Genomic DNA, 22,737 nt, shown 5'->3' on the forward strand with positions numbered 1-22,737 from the left:
ATGGCGAGTGATTTCTGAGAAGTATGGAGGAAATAAAGTCACAGAATGTGCAATAGTTTTGCTCGCATTTTTCGGAGAAATAAAGAATGGTATGCAAATGTATTCTACGAATCATTAAGTCATTGTGTCCCTTAACTGCATTTTGCAGACTAACGAGGCTCTAGCGTCTAGACACTCATACATTGGGGCTTGTAGTGTGACTTATCCATATTTTTTGTGATTTTTATTTCACAAATTTCATCACCTTTAATCCTAATCTTTGTGATTATCTAAAAGTGACAGAAAAGCGTAGTAAAATAAATCAAATCACTCAATCACTGTGTCCCTGTGTTTTTCACTTTCATTTCTCTGATTGAGAAACAATATTTCACAGATATAGCTAATACATCAGTATAGTCATGTGAATTATTTTCTATAATCATTGTGTGCTTAATCATTCCTTAGAGCAGGGGTTCAAAAACTTTTTCATTTCACGGCACCCTTAGTGTTTCAAGATTTTCCCATGGTGCCCATGTCAGAATGTAGGGCTATTTAACACTAGCAACAGTGTGGTTAGTTTGCTTGCCTTAAGTTAAAAAATAAGCACATATTTTAAATTCAGAAACATTTTATGTGTAAAAAGTACTAAATAAGCATATATTTGGAACAATCATATAATTTCAGTGATAATATTGGAACATTTCGAGGTGCCCCTGTAAGCTAGACACATTAGACACGTTGGGAACCACTGTCTTAGAGCAGAGACTGATTCTAAGTGATGCTGCATTGTCTGCCATTAGTGCAATCAACGCATACAAACTGTTATAGTACAATGTCAAGGAACAAATTTCTCCTATACATTAAAAAGATTCCCGCGTCAGTGGCGGAGTCGTTAGCACAGCGTGCTACAACACAACAGGTCCCGGGTTCCAATCTCGGCCTTTCGTCATCACCACGATTAGCCAATAGTGACAGAGAAAAATAAACCAAATCAAACATTTTAAAAAAAAATAGCTGAAGGGCTAAAAATACCTTTACCAAATATAAAAATATATAAAATACAGTAATTACTTTGTTGGCATAGCAGCCTTTGTGGCAGAGTGTAGCTGCCTTAGGGTCATAGGTTCGAATTAGCTGTAGCCCTAATGCATGGATAGGTTTTGTGTTTGTTACGTCATGCTTATGTTTTTCATCACCAGGGACGTCGGAACTGGAGGTGGGGGCAGCTTACCTCCTCACTCATCATCGAGGGGAGGGGGGGGGGCAATATAGTCTTTTTTCCACCCGGTCGCATGCTAAAAATGAGACTATAATATTTTTGCATTTTCAATTTTCCATTGAATCTACCAGGTTTTGTACGTACCGGCGAGGTCGGTGTGAAACAATAAACCCAGTGTACCCCGGTGGGAAAGGAGTGATGGAGGGGGCAGAGGAAGTTTAATTTTATTCTCTTCTTTTCCATCTACAACTACATGGCAAGGGCTCCGAACAAGGGTGGCAAATGTAGCTTGAACCTTTTAAGTTAAACGTTCAAGGTGAAAAAAATTCGAGATGAATGCGAGACTACCTTTTAACAATAGCGATAAGATGAGACTAGATCATCCAAGACTTGTCAAAACGAGACCAAAGATGAGACAGACCTCTGTTAAATCTAGACGGAAAAGCGAACAGAACGCTTATTTACACTTCAAGATGAGACCCTGTACAAGTTAGGCATTATAACTGGAGACATGACCAAGAATGAGGTAAACCTTTCCTTCGAGACAAGACTAGAGACTGGCATGTACCACCTCGGCAATATCTGTTCTGTTCCCTCAGTGGCGGAATAACAACTTTATGGCACCTCCTTCCCAACATAACAGAGAAAAATATATTTCTCCTGTCCTCATTTATCTCTACCAACTACTTGTCTAAAGTTCTTTTCAGTGTTTCTATCTTTCGCCCCCACCCTACACCCTCCTCACAAATTTTAGCACCTATGTCCCTTAGCTACAGACCTACCATGCATGTCATAAAATGTCACAGAATTTCCTATTATTCAATCTAGCTCTGCAAATTATTTATCAATATCAGAGAAATTTGAAGATGAGATCCACCAAATACACAAGATCCCCAGGTGAAAGCAGTCGCCCCCACACTCTGCCTCATTCTGCTCTTGCAGCCATTTTGGCAATAACTTTTCTCGAAATTACTTATCTTTCAGTCAAGCCAGGCTTCCCTGGACCAACGCTTGTCCGAAAATTTTGAAAGTTATCTGGAAATTGTGATCGATGCATTGAGGATATTTTTAATGCATCGTAGCATGTGTCGTAAAATGTTATAATGTTGCATTTCATTCCCTGTACATATAGCACGTGCCATGTAGGCACATTTAGGCGATATGGGGGTAAGGCCCCCACACATTCTCGATCTTGATGTGATCAGCATTGCGCTCTGGTCACCTTTACCTCCCAGGGTTGTCTTTAGGTACCCATTCATTTGAGGTTTGGCAAGCCCCGGAGCCACTTTATGTGGTGACAAGGCTGGAAAAATTCCGACCTTATAACACCCACCCCGGGAATCAAACCCGGGCCTCCTACGTGACAGTCAGACTAGACCACCGCGACTCCAAAAAGTTGCCATTTCACTCCAACTGTGCAAATTATTTTTCAAAATGTGAAGAAGATAAAATAAGACTTTTGGCGGAAGACGCTCACGACTTCTCCTCAAGGGCTTCAGAAGGAAGGGGTTAGTCCATTTTGAAACATATAGCAATGGGAAAGTGAGTATCCCAATGTTCTTTTTTTTTTTCTTTTTTTTTTTAATCTTGTTCAGTTTCTTGATATAAACCAACATTCCAAGCTGAGGCGTAGGTCAGAAAGCCGCATTCACTTTGTCAACACAGTAGCCAAAGAGTCTAAGGCTATTCAGGAACAGAGCGGTTTCGGATCAAGGATTCATTTTTACGCAAATCCTGACCGCTACTTCGGTCTTTGTGGAAATAATCTCTCGTTAGGAACCCCCGCAGTCAAGAAGGTCATTGGCCGTACGAAAAAGAGTGCCTGCCTCAGCATATTCTTGGAAATTCCAGTTCCTTCTCCCCGTCCCTTTTGGTCAGGTGGTACACTTATTGTCCAGAGAATAGCTGCATTTTGAATGAACAAAAATATTGGAAAAGTCACGTCAGAAGATCACTGCATAGATGTCAGACACCTGATATAGAAGCAATAGACTGGTGAGTTGTACTTCTCTCCTTGCATTTTATGGCCTAATGTATGTTTTCTGTGTTGAAGAACAGATAGGGACGAGACGAAGTACTGTCTCAACCATCCCTTCTTCGCGCTTTTGGTTTTGAGTGCTGCATACTTTGAAGTATATATTTTGTTGTTTATATCCCAACATATAGCAATGAGAAATAGAAAATTCAGATATGAAAAAATCTAAACGTGACTAACTGATCGCTTACTTTTAGATGCCAAAAAGAAGTATCGTCATTTATTCTTATGTTCACGGGTCATTTATTTTTAATTCTGGAAGGGTGATGTTTAGTTTTAAATGTCTAGGAGGAATGATCTACTTTTTGGACATCTGAGTGGGAAAGCCGGGGGACAATCACTCCCTCCACCTTCAATCTGAATCTCATGAAAAATTTCTCTCAAATCTGAAACATCTGACCAAAGAGTTATTGATTTTTCAAGACTTGTGAATTTGAGAGGGGGTGAAAAAGACTTGTGAATTTGAGAGGGGTGAAAAACACCACCTTCTGGTGCAATTTATTATTTCACACTAAGCCATGTGTTTGATAGCTAAAATATTGTTAATATATCATATTATTTTGTGTGAATAAATTGGAGAAGTTATGCAAATATATGCCCTATGAAATCGAAATATGACTGGGAGTAATGCATACTACCAGAAATAGTTGAAAATATGCGGAGATTGATAGTGATTAATTTCATTTTTTTAGATCGTTATCATGGCACTTTCACGACGACGACGGATTCTTGAGTGCATATATTTTCATCAATTTACATGTACAGTATTAAAAATTTATGTAATCAGCATTTCCATGTGTGAAGAAACACCACAGTTTTACTCCTGTAATGGTTCGTTACAAAAATAACTCCATAGATCCATCTACATTGAAAAGCAAACAAATACAACTGGCTTTTCCCAATTTTCATATAACTAAGATATAGAAATATTTTGTGTGTTTGTTTATACAATTTGCTTGAGTATTGAGCATCGTCGTTTCTACTTCTTGAAATTAAAGATGACTAGAGATGAGAAGATACACATGCTTCAAAGCCAGAGGTCTTAAGTTCGAACCATGATTAAGGCATGGATGTATCTCTATGTTTGCCCCATCACATCTGTGTCATCAGTTGTTCATTCATCCTCATTGCCACGGATTAACCAAGATGCAAAGAGGCAACGTAATATATCCTAAATAGATAAAATAAAGAACAGAGACAAGGGAATGCACATATCATGCTGAGTCGAGGTTGTGTGTTGCAAGACGGAAATGTGTAACTGTTACGGCAAGAGCACGTTCAATTGTTACGGCAGAACCATATATCACACAATGCAGGTGAAATTGTTCTTGGTTGACGTGAACTGTTAATCTGCTTAAACTCTTAAAATAAGGTTTTCTGTTGCAATTACTATTTCAATTTTGAAGTGTTTTTTGCATACTGCTCTATGAAACCGGAGACCATATGTTCGAAGCTTGGGTAATATTGAAGAGCTTATTATGTTTGTTCATTTATTTGGTCACTCCATCATTCGTCCTTATCATTGAAATTAACCAAGAGGGTTAGAAAATGGTCGTAAAAATCGCAAAGTTACCACGTGCCGAAAGCAAGGACCTTCTTTGCTCATTTTCTTTGTATATTTGTTTCAGAGCTAATGATAATAAAAAAATAGGAAAAACAAAACCAATATTCATTAATGAAGGAAATAAATTGCCAGCTCAGAACCTGATTTCTTGCAAGCTCAAAATGGACAACAAATATTTCTTCTGAGGCCAAATGGCCATAGAAGGAAAGGTTATGCTAATTCCTTGAGGACTCGTGGCTAACATTGTTCTCCTGTGTAGCACTGATGAGCTTGACAGCTGTTCAGCTCTTCCTTGTTTTGTATAAAGGTTCGGCATTAATGCTGCAGTGTTTCTAATTCAATATTGCACTCTATAGCTTAAATCAGGGCTGCCCAAACTATGAGTCACATCTGACGCACCAAGATTTTTTGTGTGGTCTGCCTTAATAAATGTAAAACTTACAATTTTATACTGACATCTTGTCATTGGTGTAAGTAAAATGTTACGTGTCCACAACTAATCATTCAATTGGCATCATCAGTGGCCCTGCATTAGAAAAAGTTTGTTTGGCCTGCCTTAGTGTTTTTTTGATACTGCAGGTATTGGAAGTCCATAATTTTAATTGACATGATAATGAAGAGGAGTGACCATTAGATGAAATACATAAGAACAAACACAAAGGCATAGTCATGCTCTGGTTGAGATTCAAACCCAGAACCAATAATGGCATGTGGTTATAAGATGAATGCTCAACATCCTTGGCCATCAAGCTGACGACGACTAGGGCTGAGCCGATACCAATGTCGATATATTGGTATTGGCCGATTTCAGTGGTATCAGAAAGTATCGGTTGGAATTTATTTACCATTACCAGCTGATACTTTTCTGGCATTTTGGTCTTCCACTGGGCCAGTAAAAATGCCATGCAACACTTTCGCAGAATTAAATTATCATGGAAATTATACAAAATGCAAACTACCTTTTTATTTTGCACCAATTTTGCATGAAAAACAGTATTTTGGGATTACATAACATCTGTTTTAACCCATTAACGCCCATGATCCCCACACAAATATTGCTTCACTGAGAATAATATAGTGACAATTTTTTTTCTTCTGCACACATGGACACATCATCTAAGGTTTTTCTAGCATGACAAAACTAAAAAACAGTTAAAACATGAATTTTAAATATATTTATAGATACAGTTATGTTCAAAAATGCAATATTTTCATCAGTAAATTTTTCTCATTTTAAAAATAATTTTTAAATGTAATTGTATAAAGTTTTTAATTTTGATTTTTTTTAACAGAGCATGTTTATTCTTTCTATATATCACCCTCATGAAGATCTTTATGTATATGAGACACCATTTTGTTCTACAGCGTAATTTGTCACATGGGCATTGCCATGTAAAAAAAAATCACTTTTTTTGTTGACGTAAATTTCCCTTTTGTTTAACAATAAGAGTTTGGTATTTTATTTCAATGAACATTCCTCCCCATAGTAAGCATAATGAACTCTCATAAAATCAGCTATACTCTGTCTCGGATATCTGTGGACCAAAGCCGAGAAAAGGGGGGGCGAACCTAGTGGGCAGAACAAAGCAGTACACGCTGTTGCGAAGGCTGGTAACTGCAGTTGCTCCTCTCCATGCAATCCCTCTCCTCCCTCTCAAATTCATGGGTTAAACCATCTTACGTCAATACTTGCGCAGAGACTTGTTTTCATTTGCTTGCTCCAGAGATAAACATAGAATTGCACAATTACATTATAAGTCAACAAATGCAACAATGGTGTTTCTCAGTTGAATCATGTTAGATGCAACAATGAGTCGGCATATGTGTCTGATCTTGAATCAAGCTTTAGATCTTTTGGAAGTCCCTGACTTTGGTGTTAGTGGCAGTGATTCAGATGAAGAACATAGTGGTACAATAGATATTGTGGAAATTCTGCCAGAAGACGTGAACATTATTTCAACTGAAAGAATTGGGAATTTGTGTTACAGGAACTGTTTGCATCAATCGAATGAGTAAGTTGCCAGTAAAAAACAGACAAAACACTGAAGAAAGAACCTCATGGTACACATGATTTTAGACTTGACATAAGCAAAGAGGTCCTCGCTATCACATGGAAAGGCAAAAACATGGTGAAAGTGATGTCAAATTATCAGACATTGCATTTATTTCTGCAAGTGAAAAAATGTCAAAGCCAAGAAAGAAATATGTAGCCATTCCAAAGCCAAAAGCAATTTCTAAATATAACCAGCATATGGGCGGAGTCGACCCTGCTTGATTAGTCCATTCAGAAATATCGCACAAATGTTTGAGGGGAAAAGTGGTCTCTTTATTTGATAACAAATGCAATTGACGTATCCGTGGTCACATCAGACAGACACTTGAAAAAAAGTGGGAATATAATCAAAATGTCCATCAGCTATTCATTGATTTCAAAAAAAGCATATGATTCGGTCAAAAGAGATAAATTATATAATATATTAGCAGAGTTTGGAATACCTAAGAAGCTTGTTAGTATGATAAAAATATGCACCAGTGAAACAGAAAGTAAAATTCGTGTGGGTATTAATATGTCTGACAAATTTACAATTCATGATGGGTTAAAACAAGGAGATGCATTATCTCCATTGCTCTTTAATTTTGCCTTAGAATATGCTGTTAGGGAGGTAAAAGAAACTAAAGAAGGACTAAAATTAAATGGTGTGACTCAGTTGTTAGCATATGGAGATGATGGAGACTTACTGGGGATGATGTGAATACAATTAAGAATAATGCTAAAATATTTTTCAAAACTGCTAAAGAGATAGGTTTGGAAGTTAACAAAGAGAAAACTAAATATACGCTTACAGGCCGAAACCAAATGTTAGGTAATAATCAAAATCTAATTATTGATAACAACTCGTTTGAACCAGTTTCCAAATTCAAATACTTAGGAGTAATATTAACAAATGAGGAAATAAAAAGCAGGCTTAATTCAGGAAATGCATGTTACTTCTCTCTTCATAAACTCTTGTCTTCTCGTTTAATATCTAAGAAACTAAAAGTTAAAATATACAAAACAGTAATTTTGCCTGTAGTATTATATGGATGTGAAACTTGGTCCCTTACATTGAAAGAGGAACATAAATTGAGAGTATTTGAAAATAAGATCCTTAGGAAAATGTTTGGACCTAAAAGGGATGAGGAGACAGGTGAGTGGAGAAGGTTACATAATTTAGAAGTACATAATTTGTATTCATGTCCAGATATTATTAGAATAATTAAATCAAGAAAACTTAGGTGGGCAGGCCATGTGGCACGAATGGGAGAGGAAAGAGGAGTTTACAGGATTCTTGTTGGGAAACCTGATGGTAAGAAACCTGTAGGAAGGCCAAGAAGAAGATGGAGGGACAACGTTGAGATGGACCTAAGGGAAATCGGTAGGGATGGAAAAGAGTATATAGAACTTGCTCAAGATAGGGAAAGATGGAAGGCCTGTGTTACTGCAGCCATGAACCTTCGGGTTTAAGAAGGCTAGGGAGTTAGTTAGTTAGTTGGTAGCCGTGGTCAATAGACATGTACTGTATTTATTAGTTCAAGGCAAAATGCCACTTCTCACCTTCCGTCGGATGATTGCTTGAGTATATCATCAGCTGACCTCTTTAATTGACATGAAAATCCCAGAGAGAGACCATCTTATCATAAAGGAGCAAAATGTGTTCTGAAGAATATTCAAAAAGATCTATTGGGACACTTCATACAAAGGACTGAAGAGGGAAAGAAAAGAAAATGTGGAGTTTGCAAAAAGAATGTTGGCAAAGAAATGCAATGCTAGTTTGCAAGTTGGTTGCTTCGAAGTGTGCCACAAATAGATATTTCAGTCGAAAACTTAGCATGTTGATTGTTTTAACGTGTGGAATAAATAAACACTTCTGTAATTACAACAACATTACTGCATGTTTGTAATAATGCATCTGTGTTGTTCATCATTGCCAGTGGCGACGATTTGGTGCCAAAACTGGGTGGGGCAAGGACAGTTTACTTTCCTTTGGTAGATAATTTTTAGCATAGTGTGGGGCAGTGGCGGCATTTTTTGCCCCCACGCACTATACTAAACCTTATCTACAAAGGGAAATATATCATCTTTGCCCCCCGGATTTGGAACCGCTTCGCCGCCACTGCTGCGGGGACAATATTGACAAAAAGTAACTGCCCCATGCCCCCCCTAATCGCTACCACTGAATGTTGTTATACATGTATGTTAAATGTAAGATGAGATCGAGAATTAGTTGTGTAAATGGAATTTGAAATATTACTAATTTACATGCTATTGCCCATGATCCCCAAATGGGGATCAGCCAATAAAATGCTTTTATAAACAAACTATGACATTTTTCGTTCTCTCGTAATAACGTTCACACACAGGTAACCTAAGGCAAACTTTTTAAACAAAAAAATCCAAGAAAAAAAATATGGGCATTGATTGGTTAATATTCTAATTTACTCCTTGAATATTCTAAAGCAAATTTATTGGTAAATTGGTGCATATAATTGGAGAAGAATATTTACACACTCATATTGATCAATATTTTGAACTTCTTTTATTTATTGCAATTTTCAAGTATTGGTGGGAATTTGTAAGAGGTATTGGTTCAAAGTGGTATCGGCTCGGCCCTCACAATGACACAGTAAGAGAAATATGACACAAGTATTCAAATTGAAATGCAGAATTTTCTGTTGTGGCATACAGTGTGTTTCAAAATGATTTGAACAATATAAACACATTCCATGAGCAGTACAACATAATCACCGATCGAATATCCTGTGAAATACATTCAAACTCATCCTTAAGTTTTTTTATATTTTTCTTTATTTTTTAATTTTTTTTAGCAGTCCCAGTAGTTCTAAATTCTACCACCAGGTGCCAGACTGACAAGATGTAAAATGGCTGCCAGTGGTGAGGAGAAAGCATTTGGAAGAGTAGGTTGGTCGTGGGTGTGCAATGTCAGCTTCGTGCACAATTTCATAAAGATCCACCAGCGCTGTGGTGCTGATGAGAACATGCTGAAATGTATCTGGAGTTAGATTACCACATTGATGTTTGCAGAGTAATGAAGGGTGCTCACATTGAGCATTTGTGGGTTAACTTCGCTGAGCATTTGTGGGTTAACTTCGCGATAACCATTGGCACTTAAACTTGTACAGTTACCAGTGACGGATCTACAAGCTGCAAAACCCCACACTGCAGGGGGGAGGGGGGACAAGTAAGCCTTTAGGGGGCCCTAAGCCATTGACATAGTAGAGGGCTCGCGTATATAAAAAATAAACAAAGTTACTCATGGGTACAGAAACGAGTATACAGGTTATTGTTCCCCGTGCACATAGCACCTTGCCATGAAGGCACAACTAGGGTATTTGGGGGTAGGGTCCCACATATTTTTGATGTGATCAGCACCATGCTCCAGCCACCTTTATTCCCCCATCGGGTACCATTTGATTTGAGGCTGGGTGGGCCCTGGAAATGCTTTATGCGGGGACAAAGCCGGAAAAATTCTGGCCTTAGATCACCTACCTAGGGTCTTCCACGTGGCAGTCAGACTAGAATCAAATCAGGTTAGAATTTCACGATAAATGCAGTGGTGAAGGTTTCTTCAACCTATATGTAATAAGGAAAAAGTTATGACTGCATGATTGTAACAAAGGTATCATCCAGATGTGAGAAAAAAGTTTCATATATATATCACATCACCATGGCCCACGGGCGCAGAAACCTGGGAGACCAGGGGGCCCGGACCCCTTCAGTTCTTGCCCGCACCCCCCATAGGGGCCCAATGTATAACTTTCAACATATTACATAACATTTGCACACAGAAACTTTCCACACAACATGTGGGAAAATATGCCGGATTTTGCTCTGAAAAGGTCAGAATCAATAATGTGAGAGTCTTCCTTGTGCTTTTCATTTACTATTTCAGTATTTCCTTTTCAAAGTGACAATGAATTAAGGATAACGCATGGTATATTATGAATGCGTATGTGTGAGAAAAGAGGGAGAAGCATGGGAATACTCTTAGTCTTCATATTCTTGAATGGGCCAGTCCATTGCAAAATAGGCACTTTTTTTTGCCTTCGGAAAAGTCAAGCAGAAGTTGAAAGTATTCTGTTTTCAATATGCCACTGTTTTATATAATCAGATTAGTATTTCTTTATATGTATCTGTGCTACTTCATACTTCATTGATGTGGCTGAAAGTTGCAGTGTTACATATTTATATCAATGCTTAACCAACGTTCAAAACAATATGTGTATGTGAGTGTGTGAGCGGTTGAAGGGCCGGTGACCCAAGCAATTGCTTGGGGCACCACCTTCGATGGCGCCAAACAAGGGCATCCAGATTTAGTAGATCTAAATCCTTATTTCTGATTACATAAATGTAATAAACAGTTTTATAAACAGTTGGATTTGTGTAGAAGTTACTTCTCAATGATACAAGTATATTACAAAATCATGTATTAATTTAAACAGACAATACCGTTATTTTGATATCAATCTACAATATACGTGTAGTTTGACAATAAGGTATTGAAAAAAACGAGGCTATTATTTATTGTAGTTAAAACCATAAATATACAAGATGGTCTATGTTTTTTTATTGGCCGAAGGTGGAAAGTAGTGGGATCAGGGTAGAAAGTTGAGGTAGGGGTGACAGGGTGGACAGTTGAGGTGCCAAAAATAGTCCTCGCCTGGATGAAAATTTTATCTTGGGCCTTCCTTTTTTATGTAAATATGTGTGAAGATATTAAACACCTATAAAAGATTGTAGGAATAAGTATTATAAACCGAATTATGAATATAAGTATTATAAACCAAATTCTCAGTCAAAAGTTACATGCAGAGTATTATGTTGTACAATTACATAATCACAGTAGTACAGTGAATTATTTTTTTGTCCAGCTAATAAAGTTCGATGTACTCTGATATATATGATTTGTTGTCAAAACTAGTTATTGTAATTACAATTTTTCAAATGTTAACTCAAGTGTATTAGGTCCCAACTAACCCCTCCCCCCGCAAACAGATAGAAATCAGTATTAATGCTTTACTTACCTTTGCTCTCCCCCCAAATCTCTGAAGAAATCGACGCATAAACACATCACCCATAAGCACATTCCAAGCGGACGTTCGCTTGGAACACACCAATGTAGTTCCCTCTAAGCCTAACTTGTTTCTATCATAACCAATTGTACCCAGCCTAACTCCTTTACTTTTTATAGGTAATGTTAAGGAACTTTTGAATCACCCTATATGCCCTTGTATATGACTTTATCAACATGAAATCAAGAATCACACACACACACACACACACATTATATATGTGTAATATATATATATAGTGTGTATGAAGGTAGAAAGAGGGGGCCTTTGGTAATATTTTGCAGGGGGGGGGGACAAGATTTGTAGATCCAGCACTGACAATTACATTACATATGTGTGAAATTGTATCTTATTTTTGACAATTTATGAATAAAATGTAACGAGTTGAAATCGTTCATATAATTTTGAAACACAGAATATATCTACCTAAAGAGAGAGAAAGGTAACATAAAATTACTGAAATGCAAACACTACGTGATAATGATTATTATTATTATTGTAGGTTTGATTTTGAAGGAGTAGGACACTCCCCAGGTGATGTCAACAAAGTTTGTTTTGGCCACTGGATAGAAGATTTAACGAAGATTGTTCAGGAAGTGGCAAAGGATAAAGTCCTACTTGTAGGTTCCAGTATGGGGGGTTGGGTAAGATATTTATATTAAATTATACTAATTTTTAATTAAACAAGCTTCAAAAAAATAAACACTTATAAATTGTTTACTCAAACATTGGACTTCCTTTCTTGGCTGTGTTTCAGTGCTTCTTGAGCTTTCACCAGCCTAAATATTTGTGTAGTAAAATATCTGTCAGTAAAGGAAGTGCAGTGTTTTCATTACCTTATGCATGTACATCATGAATAATAAAAAATTGGAAAATGTTCAGAATGAAACTCAGTTAAAAGAAATTTTACCCAGACATAAACTCAGTGTTGATTAACAACTTCTACTTTGAAAGAACATATTCCTTGCATTTTTTTAAAAGGAATTCAGTTTTAATAAAATTTAACAAAGAAATTTGTATTCGGCATGCTCCTGTGCCCACCACGGTAGATCAAAGTGGATAAAAAAGTAGTGTATATCAATGGTACATTCCTACAACCATGCAAAGTTTTGTTGATAATAGGCTGATACTTCTTTGGGGAGGAAATAATAACAATGTATAAGAGCAGCAGTATTTGCCAGTTTATGGAAACAGTTTTGCTTCTAGCGTCAGCCCTGTGGACACTCGATGCACCAAATTTGGAGGGAATCACAACAAAAGATCACTCTTTGAGGATATGTAATGTCGGTGGTACAATTTTTTGGAAAAAATGGAAATAACACAATATTTCTAAAAGCCATAATTTCGAAAAAATTTGAAAATTGGGCCTTTGCCTTGGTCCCGGACCCCTAATTGTCGCATGTTATGAAAAAGTTCTTTTCTTCTCATTGGTACATGTAAAAGTGATATGTGTCAGAAAAAAAACTGTATTTCAGGAGTTAAGAGTCCTTTTTTAAAAGATCTATCTCATAATACCAAGAGGGAAACAAAGGACTTCTGCAAATGCTCAGGGTGTCTGCCAAACAAGAAAGTTATGAAAGTCAAGGAAAAGTAAATAAATCAACAAATAGGTCAAGAAGCCGGCCCCCGTGGCAGAGTGGTTATCACATCGTGCTACAATGCCAGGGGTTCCGGCATGAGTGTTTGTGAGTGTCCATTCATCAATTTCATCATAGCATCACTCATCCCCATTTTCGCAAATTAGCCAAAAGTGACACAAAAAGTGAAGTGAAATAAAGCAAATCAAGTAGGTCAAGAAGTCAATAAAAGTCAAGAAATATACTTGTGATCAGTAGCGAAGCGTAGTCTTACGAAGGAGGCAAGTAATGTTTCAGTGCAACAAAACAAGTAGTACAATGGCATGGGGGTTGGGGGGAGGTTGAGGTTTATAGCCTCATTGGCCCGTTCGCTGGATTTGACAAAATATCATAATGAAGTGGCGGTACTAAAAATAAACCATATGACATTTACTTCCAAATTCCAGGTAACGTTATTCATATCGTAGTAAACATGTTGCATATGCAAACTTTCCGCATACGACTAAAGGTGTACGGAATTTCTCATTTATTTATTAGCACCCACTGTAAACTGTAGGTCCAGTCCCGATTAGCCTTATTGTGCATAAAGTGGACTTAAAACACGAACTGAACAACAACAATAAAACTAAAACATGTTCTTCTGTGCTGTGTACAAATATTAATAGATAGTTCTTTTTTAGATAGCTTTATTTTCACACCAATTTCTATTCAAAAGCCGTCAATTTATTGAATGTAGTTGTAAAATTTGAGAAACAGCTCACTTGAATTACTATGTAAATAATTCGGCAGTTGCAAACACTGGTAGGGGTCAACACCCTTCTGATGTAATTTGAGCTGGACCAAGCTGGATGCAGGGTGCAGACCAAGGTCCGTTGAATCTTCCCTCCCTCCCTGGGGAAACTCTTCATGGGGGTGCACATTCCACTTCCTGGAAACGCAAACACTCGTCCTTTGCCATTTCGCTCCAACTCCCAATGTCAATTTTTTACGTGTTTTACATTTTGCGAAATCTAAAATAATTTGTAATATGATATATGGAATTTAGAACAGTGATAATAACTTCTTTTAGTTATTATATGACTAAAAATTATGATTTTATTCGCAATTTTGTTTACGTGTTCATGAAGACAAATATTCGTTACTAGTTTTTGCTGGCAATGTATCCTCAGACGTATCCTTCTGCTTTCAGTTGAGCTCGGCTATTTTCAGGAATCACGCAAGCTCAAAAGCAGAGCTTTTTGTAGAAACATTGTGGACGGGTTTCCATCAGAATTTCACGCTTCACCATGTGACTCCTTCGAGTGCGTAAGCATTGAGCCTGGTGCTTGCTACAGAGCTGCTGAGGGAGTTTGCGGCTGTAATTTTTCGTGAAATCGAGTGTGATAGAAACTAAATAAGGCTAAAACATTAAGTACATTAAATGATATTCGAATAATGCAAGCAGTGCCTCTGCTTGTGATCAACAACTTTTGTTATCACAATGGCTGATTGATTGATTTTGCTTTACTTCACTTTTCTACCCCTTTGGCTAATTGTGAAGATGAGGAAGAATGGTGGTAAGATAAGATATGTGAAGGGACAATCACAAATATATAGGGACGACAACACGAACCCCACATAAGATTATACTGGCTCAAAGTACAGACACAAGAGCCTTGCTAGTCTGCCAAATGCAGTCCAGGATGCATTAATAAATAAAGCAAGTCTAATTCTTGTGTTAAATACGGCTTCAGTTTTCATATTAACTGGCCTTTTGGTAAGGGTTTTTCATTAAGTAAATGTATATTTTCTTAATTGCTAATTTCCAACTTTACGTAAGTAAGGGTTGCATAAATTAACGTTAAGAAAAGTGAAAAGGGGTCAAGAATGTTTATTTTTTTATTTTGGTACACACCCTGATGCTGCTTGTTGTTGATACTAACGATGGATATATTGTAATTTGAGTATGTCATACCTTCAGGTGTACACTAATGAACAAAAGAGACAGAACTGATATATCATGTGTAGTTTTCAATAAAAGGCACATTAATTGCTGCTACATGGTGCTGGTGTCTCATTATATTTCCCATCTGTCCTCTAAAGGTTAAAAGTGGCCACGGTGGCTCAGTCGGTAAAGCGTCGGACTACCATGCTATAGGTCCCGGGTTCGATCCCCGGCCGGTTCAAATCTGGGAACTTTTCTAACGGAGGCAGCCCCGGCACCCATCCAGCATCGAATGACATGGGTACCTGGGGGAAACCCTGAGGGGTAAAGACAGTCAGGGGCATGATGCTGATCACATCACCCCCACTCACGACCGGATCAGGAAAGTGTGGGGCGTTACCCTCACACCCCCTATACGCCTTCGTGGCGTGATGCTAAGCACATGGGAGCACTTTACCTTTTACCTTTTTTACCTCTAAAGGTTAAACAAATAAAATTAACATGTAACTTATTGTTTATTCTTTCAGGTATCTCTCAGAGTTGCTGCTGCCAACGTTGAAAAAATTCATAGTTTAATATTAGTGGCTCCTGCTGTGAATTTCATTTATCCATACACCATGGCTGCATACAATACAATGTCTGATGAGGTATATTTATTAAAGTGTGTTTTGTTTTTGTTAGCTTCATTGCCTACTTTTCAATTCAATTGTCCTTTTCTCATGTATTGTTTTGCTACAGGTAGAGCCATTGTTACAAATTTCTACATCCAGGGTGAGAATAGAATTCAACACTCTCTTCTCTCCTACATGATTAGGGTGGCATACACTGTTTTCACCAGGACAGTCCCTTTTGAGAGGCACTTCCAGGTCGTCCCGTCAATATTATTTTAAAAAATATATATTTGTCCCATTTTTATAAAAGTCTAGGAGTTAGCTTGAAAACCAAGTCATGAGATACAATTCATGATATAAAAAAAAAATGATGGGATTTTTGAACTAGCATCATGGCAAGACTGACAAAACAGCTGGAACTTCATAGCCATAAAAATGTTACATTGTCATTGAGAACATTGGACCAGACAGCAGTTTACTGTTTAAGCTAGCTTGTGCTGAGCGTTGTATTGTTTTGTGCATGCTCTGTTATTTGTAGAGCAGTGAATAAGCATGGCCAAAAAGCGTGCATGTAGTATCAATATGACCATGCAACCAGAATTTAAATTCATACTTCTTGGCATGACACAAATTCAAAAGACATTTCTTGTGTTGTGTGTCAGATATGGTGGGTTTATTTTTTCAGGGAGTTTTACGATCATTTGGTGAAGAATAAAGCAGTTCTTGAGAAGATTGGTTCTGATAAATACTTATGGCATTCCTCAATTTCAGTGTAGGACCAACATCAAAGGTTGATCAGAAGGGACAAAAAACACTTATGTAAATCCTACCGAGGTTATAATAATTAATACATTATTATTGTTTATGGTATATCATTTATGTGATCCATTCTTTAATAATTGATGATAATATGTTAGTAATAATTTTATAATTAGGCCTAATCCTTTTTTTTTGGGGGGGGGGGTCAAAACATTATGTACAAAAATGTTGTTATTATTCCCATCTATCCTTCTTTTCAATGGTTGTTCTCAATCAGTAACTTCCTAACGCCATAAGCAATCATAGTAAAAATTATTTCAGTTTTATCGTAAATACCTGCTCCTTTACCAAGCCTTTGTCTCATACCTTTAACTAAGTTCACTTCTTAATGAACACATCCTACAACAGTTTATGTATGGCCTACTTTATTTCTGTTTTCTGTTGGGTAATTTACATACATTAGCATGTAATTGTAATACAATTATTACCATTAATACAACAGTAATGTTATAAAGAGAATTGGGCTAACTCCATGATGAACCATTATTTTATAATTTTGTCTTGAAATGCTACTAACAGCATATACATGTAGGGTAGGTTCCTATAAGAGTACGCACTTAGTGTTTAAAGCCATATTACGGAAACTTAAACACAAAACAACTGCACCTACTTCTCAAGTAGTATCTTTACTTTCGTATGGAACTAAAAATAAAATGAATGGAAACAAAATATAGGATATACAATTATCTTTTTAAATGGATGCAAAATAGTACTCTTAAGGGACTAGTCCTTAAGGAGTATGCAACATGTCCTCTAAAAGTACACACTTGAAAGTGTCGTGGAGATGAAGGAAAAAAACCTGTAACACATGTCACACTGAAAGGCACCCTGTCCTTCATAGGAAGAGCAAGCTCCATGCCACCATTGCCTCACAACCTTCACATTGAATCCAGTCTTCTGTAATTGGTTTCTTCGTAGATTTCATGGCATCCTGGGCAGTTGACAACTTCTTGAAGGTCTTTAGATGTGGAAGGTACGGGTGCATCAAATTTCAAGCACTTTTTCCCTTTGCAACGCTTGGCTCCCTACTTTGGGATGATGCAGACTCCAATCTTGCTCGATATGGTGATGATTAGGATTATGCATTTTGCATATGCAAATGCATATTTAAGGATTTTTAACTAAAAATGCATATTTCATATGCAGGTGCATATTTGTATGAAAATAAGTTGATGTCCATATTTTTGTACCCACAACCAACACCGAGCATATACCATATTTGTTTTTCATCTCCTCGCTTCTCTTCTCTTTATCTTTTCTGTCTTTCTTCTTTCCTTTTTTTCTGGATTGTGTGAAATGTGGCAAGTACGTCATTCTCATCTGAACAATCAACTAAGCTGGCAACGCCGCGTGTAAGTTTCTTATCGCACATGGACAACGTGCGGATGATCTGAAACTTGATGTCTGACTTTGTTGCCCTAAAATACAGTCCACTTGTGGAACGTGTGTTTCTGAATATAAGACTATTCTAGCTGAAAACAGAAGGACTTTCAAGTTCGAAAATTTGAGACATGTTGTTATCAAATGCAATCATGATCTTGATCTGTAGTGTATTGTGTTTCATTTAACGCAGAACCATATTAATTGAAAAAAAATCTGTGTAGCAAATGAGCATTCAGAATAATGCATATTCAATGCTTGGCATGTAATCTTTCATAGTTTGTAATATACAGCATTTATAAATTAAACAGGTTTTTAAAGGGCATATTTTACATTTTTTAGTGCATATTTTGCACTTTTTTTTAGTGCATAACTATCTGAGCCCTCGTGATGATGATATTATTTCGGATTTCTTTCCTCATCTACTGCTCTTCAACTCATGCTTGGCTTTGGGCAGGGGGAACAATCCAGAAGGAGATAATCGTAGGTTAACTTCTGACTGTCTGTTGCTGCCATTGTCACTTCGACAGTCTGTACTTTCAGACACTGCACTAGCATTGGAATTTCTCGGATGCTGAATTGAAATATCTGAGCACTGACTGGTTTCCTCCTGGTGCACTGTTCATTTTATTTGTGATTCAATCTATGTAAATTCTTCTAATTTTACAGAAAATTATTGAGAAATTGTGACCTCAGACATCTTTTAAAAAATATCAGAGATTCAAGAAATTTTACTACATAGAAACTGCCCTGTTCCACAAGAGTACGCATGAGAACTCTTTGGGTACTGTTCAATGCGTACTCTTTGAGGACAATGCCACATTTAATGTTTGGTCACCATATGGCAGAATCTATCAGACTAGACATGTGAAATCCACACCTATGTATTCTCAAGGCGTGCACAGATATTTACTATACAGGTCATTGTCTTCCTGTTTTAGCGTTATTGGGCAGACATCTTCCCATTTCAGCGTTATTGGGCAGACGTTATATTCTACAAGCGTAATATTACACTGAAATGGCAGTAAAGTATTTACCTGCTAATTACTCAGTCCCTACCAGCCACTTGTTACTTACTTCATGCTCATACACAACCTTCCATACTACTGCTTGCTAACGTCTAGAAGCTACCATCCCACAATGCTGCCAACTTTGGAAATTGGCACTGCATACTCTTTCAAGACCGCGTACTCTTATAGGAATCTACCCTATGCCACATTTTGACTGCAAACATTATTAGTTATTACTTGGTACCATCCTTAATAAATCATATGCAATAACTCTTTATAAGTAGCAAGTATTAATTTGTAAGTTGTATGGAAAGTTTTTGATGCTAACAGGCATTTTTCTTTTGCTTGCTTGGCACCTAGGCTGACACACACAGGAAGTGCGTTATGTGTAAATTTTAGTGAAAAATTCAGGTTCAAGTCTTTGTCCAGCCAGTATTTTCCTCTAAAATTTAAACATAACCAAGTACTAATGGGGTTCTCTCATCTGAAGTCAAGTGCTTGGTAGTAGCACATTGTAGCTTTTTTGGTGCATGTGTTTTGGGGGTGTTATAAAATTTCCAAATTGATTAGATTGTGAATCCTGTATCACTAATTTATTTTGCTTAATTGCAGGACAAAGCAAAGTTTGATGCAGGAAAACTTGTAATAGTTCATGCAAGGTATGGAGACATTTTTCTTAGAAAAAGCTTTGCTGAAGAAAGCAAAAACCATGAATTTGACCTTGAAAAGAAAATACCAGTGCCCGTCCCTGTGAGAATAATACATGGTGTCAAGGTAAGCTCGGTAGCAATACAGTGCAACCTTGATTGTACTTTTCTTCCCAAGTCCCTCTTCAGGGCTTTGGGTGTGCATTTTTAGCAATGTACCTCTAGGTGGGCTCATTGACTGTTTGTTTCTGGTGTCATCTGCTGTTCTTGCACACTAGCTCTTGCATTAGAAAGATCCAGATTAAGGATGGCCAAATTTTGGAGAAAATCTGGATTTCAGAGATGTCAGTATCTTCCATGCTAAACATGAATTTACCTGTTGAAAACACAAACCGTGCTTACGAGGAAAATATCTTTCCATGTCTATCTATGCATTAACATTGAACAAAAAATAAGTTGTCAGAGCAATAAAATTTGCTAGACACCACACGATATCACCGAGAATTCTTTGCATCAAAATCGTGACCAAATTATCTCAATGTGAATTGATCTAATACAGTGATGGCTCACAATGAATGTGGTTAGGGGTTCTGCTGGCAAATGATTTATTTAAATTGCAAGTAAAACATCACATGTGCAAATGAAGCACATGAACAACTTTGTTAATAAATTCTACATTGAAAGTGGAAAAATTATTATAAACCTCTCCCTCCGAAATCCAGATAGTAAAACTTCCGAATCCATATTTTAAATTTTCCAGATTCTGGATATATTTGGCCATCTGTAATCCAGATGTGGTGTGCCTCTCCACTGTTTATGTTTAATTTGTGTAGGAAGTGTATACTGTCATGTTTCTTTGATTTTTGTCTTATTAGTGTGGATCTCATGCCTGACATCTTTCTGATGGTGTGGTCATTTTATTTCATATGGTTGGGAAGTCCAGTAGTATAGATTTACCACGAGCAGTGGTGCTAGTTAAAGATACGGGAAGCCTGTAGTTCACATATTTTCCGACGTTTCAGAAAGCTTGGTGGATCTATAGGATGCACTTTTTTCTGTCTGCCATGTCTTGTTGGATTCTTTTCTTGATAAATCTGCTGATGTGATTTTCATTCCATTGTTGGCCCGGGTGAGCACAACCCATTTTTCCCCAGGTTTTTTCCCCCCAGAAAAGCCCAGTCAAAAAAATGTTTATATTCAGAACATTTTACAAAATATTGCATGAAATACTTGAGGTTCAACAAGTGTCAAGAGTTTCAGAAAACTTATAAAAAAGGCCTAGTGGAGCATATAATACTCCAAATCATAAATATAGCATAAGACATAGTGAATTTTATCAGACCATTTTTTCTCAAATCATACTAGAAATGGATTTTTGACAGAATACATAATAAGCACACATTTCCAAGCTTGAACTGTGACGTTTTTTAGTGACAAAAAAACTTTTTCTAAATAATATTGTCACTTAAAAAACCTTCACATCTACTTCGCTATGCACTCCTTGTGAGTGTGCATAACTTGCTTTGTTTTGACGCATAGTTCTGCATGCAGCAGTTAGATTGTAGCACCAGTGCCATCAAAACCTGTGAATGCTAAGGCTCACAAAACAATGCAGTTGAATACTTGCAAGCGAGAAGCACAGTGATCAGCACCACGGCAGCCATGATTAGTTTGATAATGACGTACGACAGAGTAAAGAAGTTAATATTTCCAATTGCTATTTTCTCATTTTTGCATTTTTGGTGATTGTTTGCAATAAAGTGTATGAATGAGAAAAGACGTACAATTTCGTATACCCAAGTAACCAATAACGTAGATAACACATTCCCCTTGAGCATTCTTTGAGTGGGTTGAATTATGTTTGATTACTGGCTTAAAAATAATGCATCCACACATTTTACGTATTAATAAGAAATAAATTAATATCCTTGTTTTTACTGAAGTAAAAAGATTGATTGAATTAGTACAAGTAATGAAAGAGAAATTACCCGAATAATATAAAATATTTTTTGCATTTTTTTTTTCGCTGGACGAAAGCATTTTGAGTATGCATTTTGGAATCAAAGGAGAGCCAAAATAAATGAATGTTCGTAATTGGCTTTTTATTACTATTGTTATAATTAAGCTTGTAAAAATTGGAAAATAACGAGTCAAATACTTTACTTATGTGTTTTGTTGAAAATTCACATGAAGATTTAAGTGTCGAATTACTGTTGACTATCGTTACTAGTGGTTAAAATTTATTGAAGGCATTCTGTTCAATTAAAACAATATTGAATAAATCAACATTATTGTTAAACTCATTGCTATTAAACTACGTAAATTTAGTAAGAACAAGATAGGAAATTTGACATTTGGATGTGTGGTGTTGGTAGTAGAAGTAGAAAATTAGTAAATAGAAATATGAGGTGTGCCTAGAAAAAAAAAACGGATTGATGTTGCTGTCGACAAACGGCAAGCGCGTCAAGGTCAAGCGGTGCATGAGCGTATAACGTGATATCCTGCCTACCGACTGTGTGATTGCCCAGGATGCACGGTGCTCAGTTCTGCTGTAGCTTGTGGACGAAGTGAACCATACATCTGTGCTCTGTTGGAAAAATGTTAAGTGTGAAAGTGGAACAGCGTATCAATGTGAAGTTTCTTACGAAACTCGGAAAATCCACCAGAGGAACCTATGTTTTGTTGAAGCAAGTGTACAGTGTGTTTTTCACGATGTCAATTGTTTGAGTGGTTTCAAAAGTTTAAAGAGGGACGAGAAGTGATCGCGGACGACTCTCATCCTGGATGGCCTTGCACGTTAAAAACGGAATCAAACATTGCAAATGTCGGTGAATTGATTCG

The 22,737-nt window shown here is 37.0% G+C and overlaps 1 protein-coding gene across 1 annotated transcript in view; it reads left to right on the forward strand.

Moving 5' to 3' along the window:
* Positions 1-22,737, forward strand: part of LOC146000101 (palmitoyl-protein thioesterase ABHD10, mitochondrial-like) — a 49,064-nt gene that overhangs the window by 5,372 nt on the left and 20,955 nt on the right. The window contains exons 2-4 of the mRNA XM_083137441.1: positions 12,431-12,572; positions 15,957-16,076; positions 19,862-20,023. Coding sequence (XP_082993567.1) covers positions 12,431-12,572; positions 15,957-16,076; positions 19,862-20,023 — 424 coding nt within the window. The remainder of the gene's footprint in view (positions 1-12,430; positions 12,573-15,956; positions 16,077-19,861; positions 20,024-22,737) is intronic.

Source organism: Lepisma saccharinum, chromosome 16 (assembly GCF_977018435.1).
Source record: "Lepisma saccharinum chromosome 16, izLepSacc3.1, whole genome shotgun sequence".
NCBI lineage: Eukaryota > Metazoa > Arthropoda > Insecta > Zygentoma > Lepismatidae > Lepisma > Lepisma saccharinum.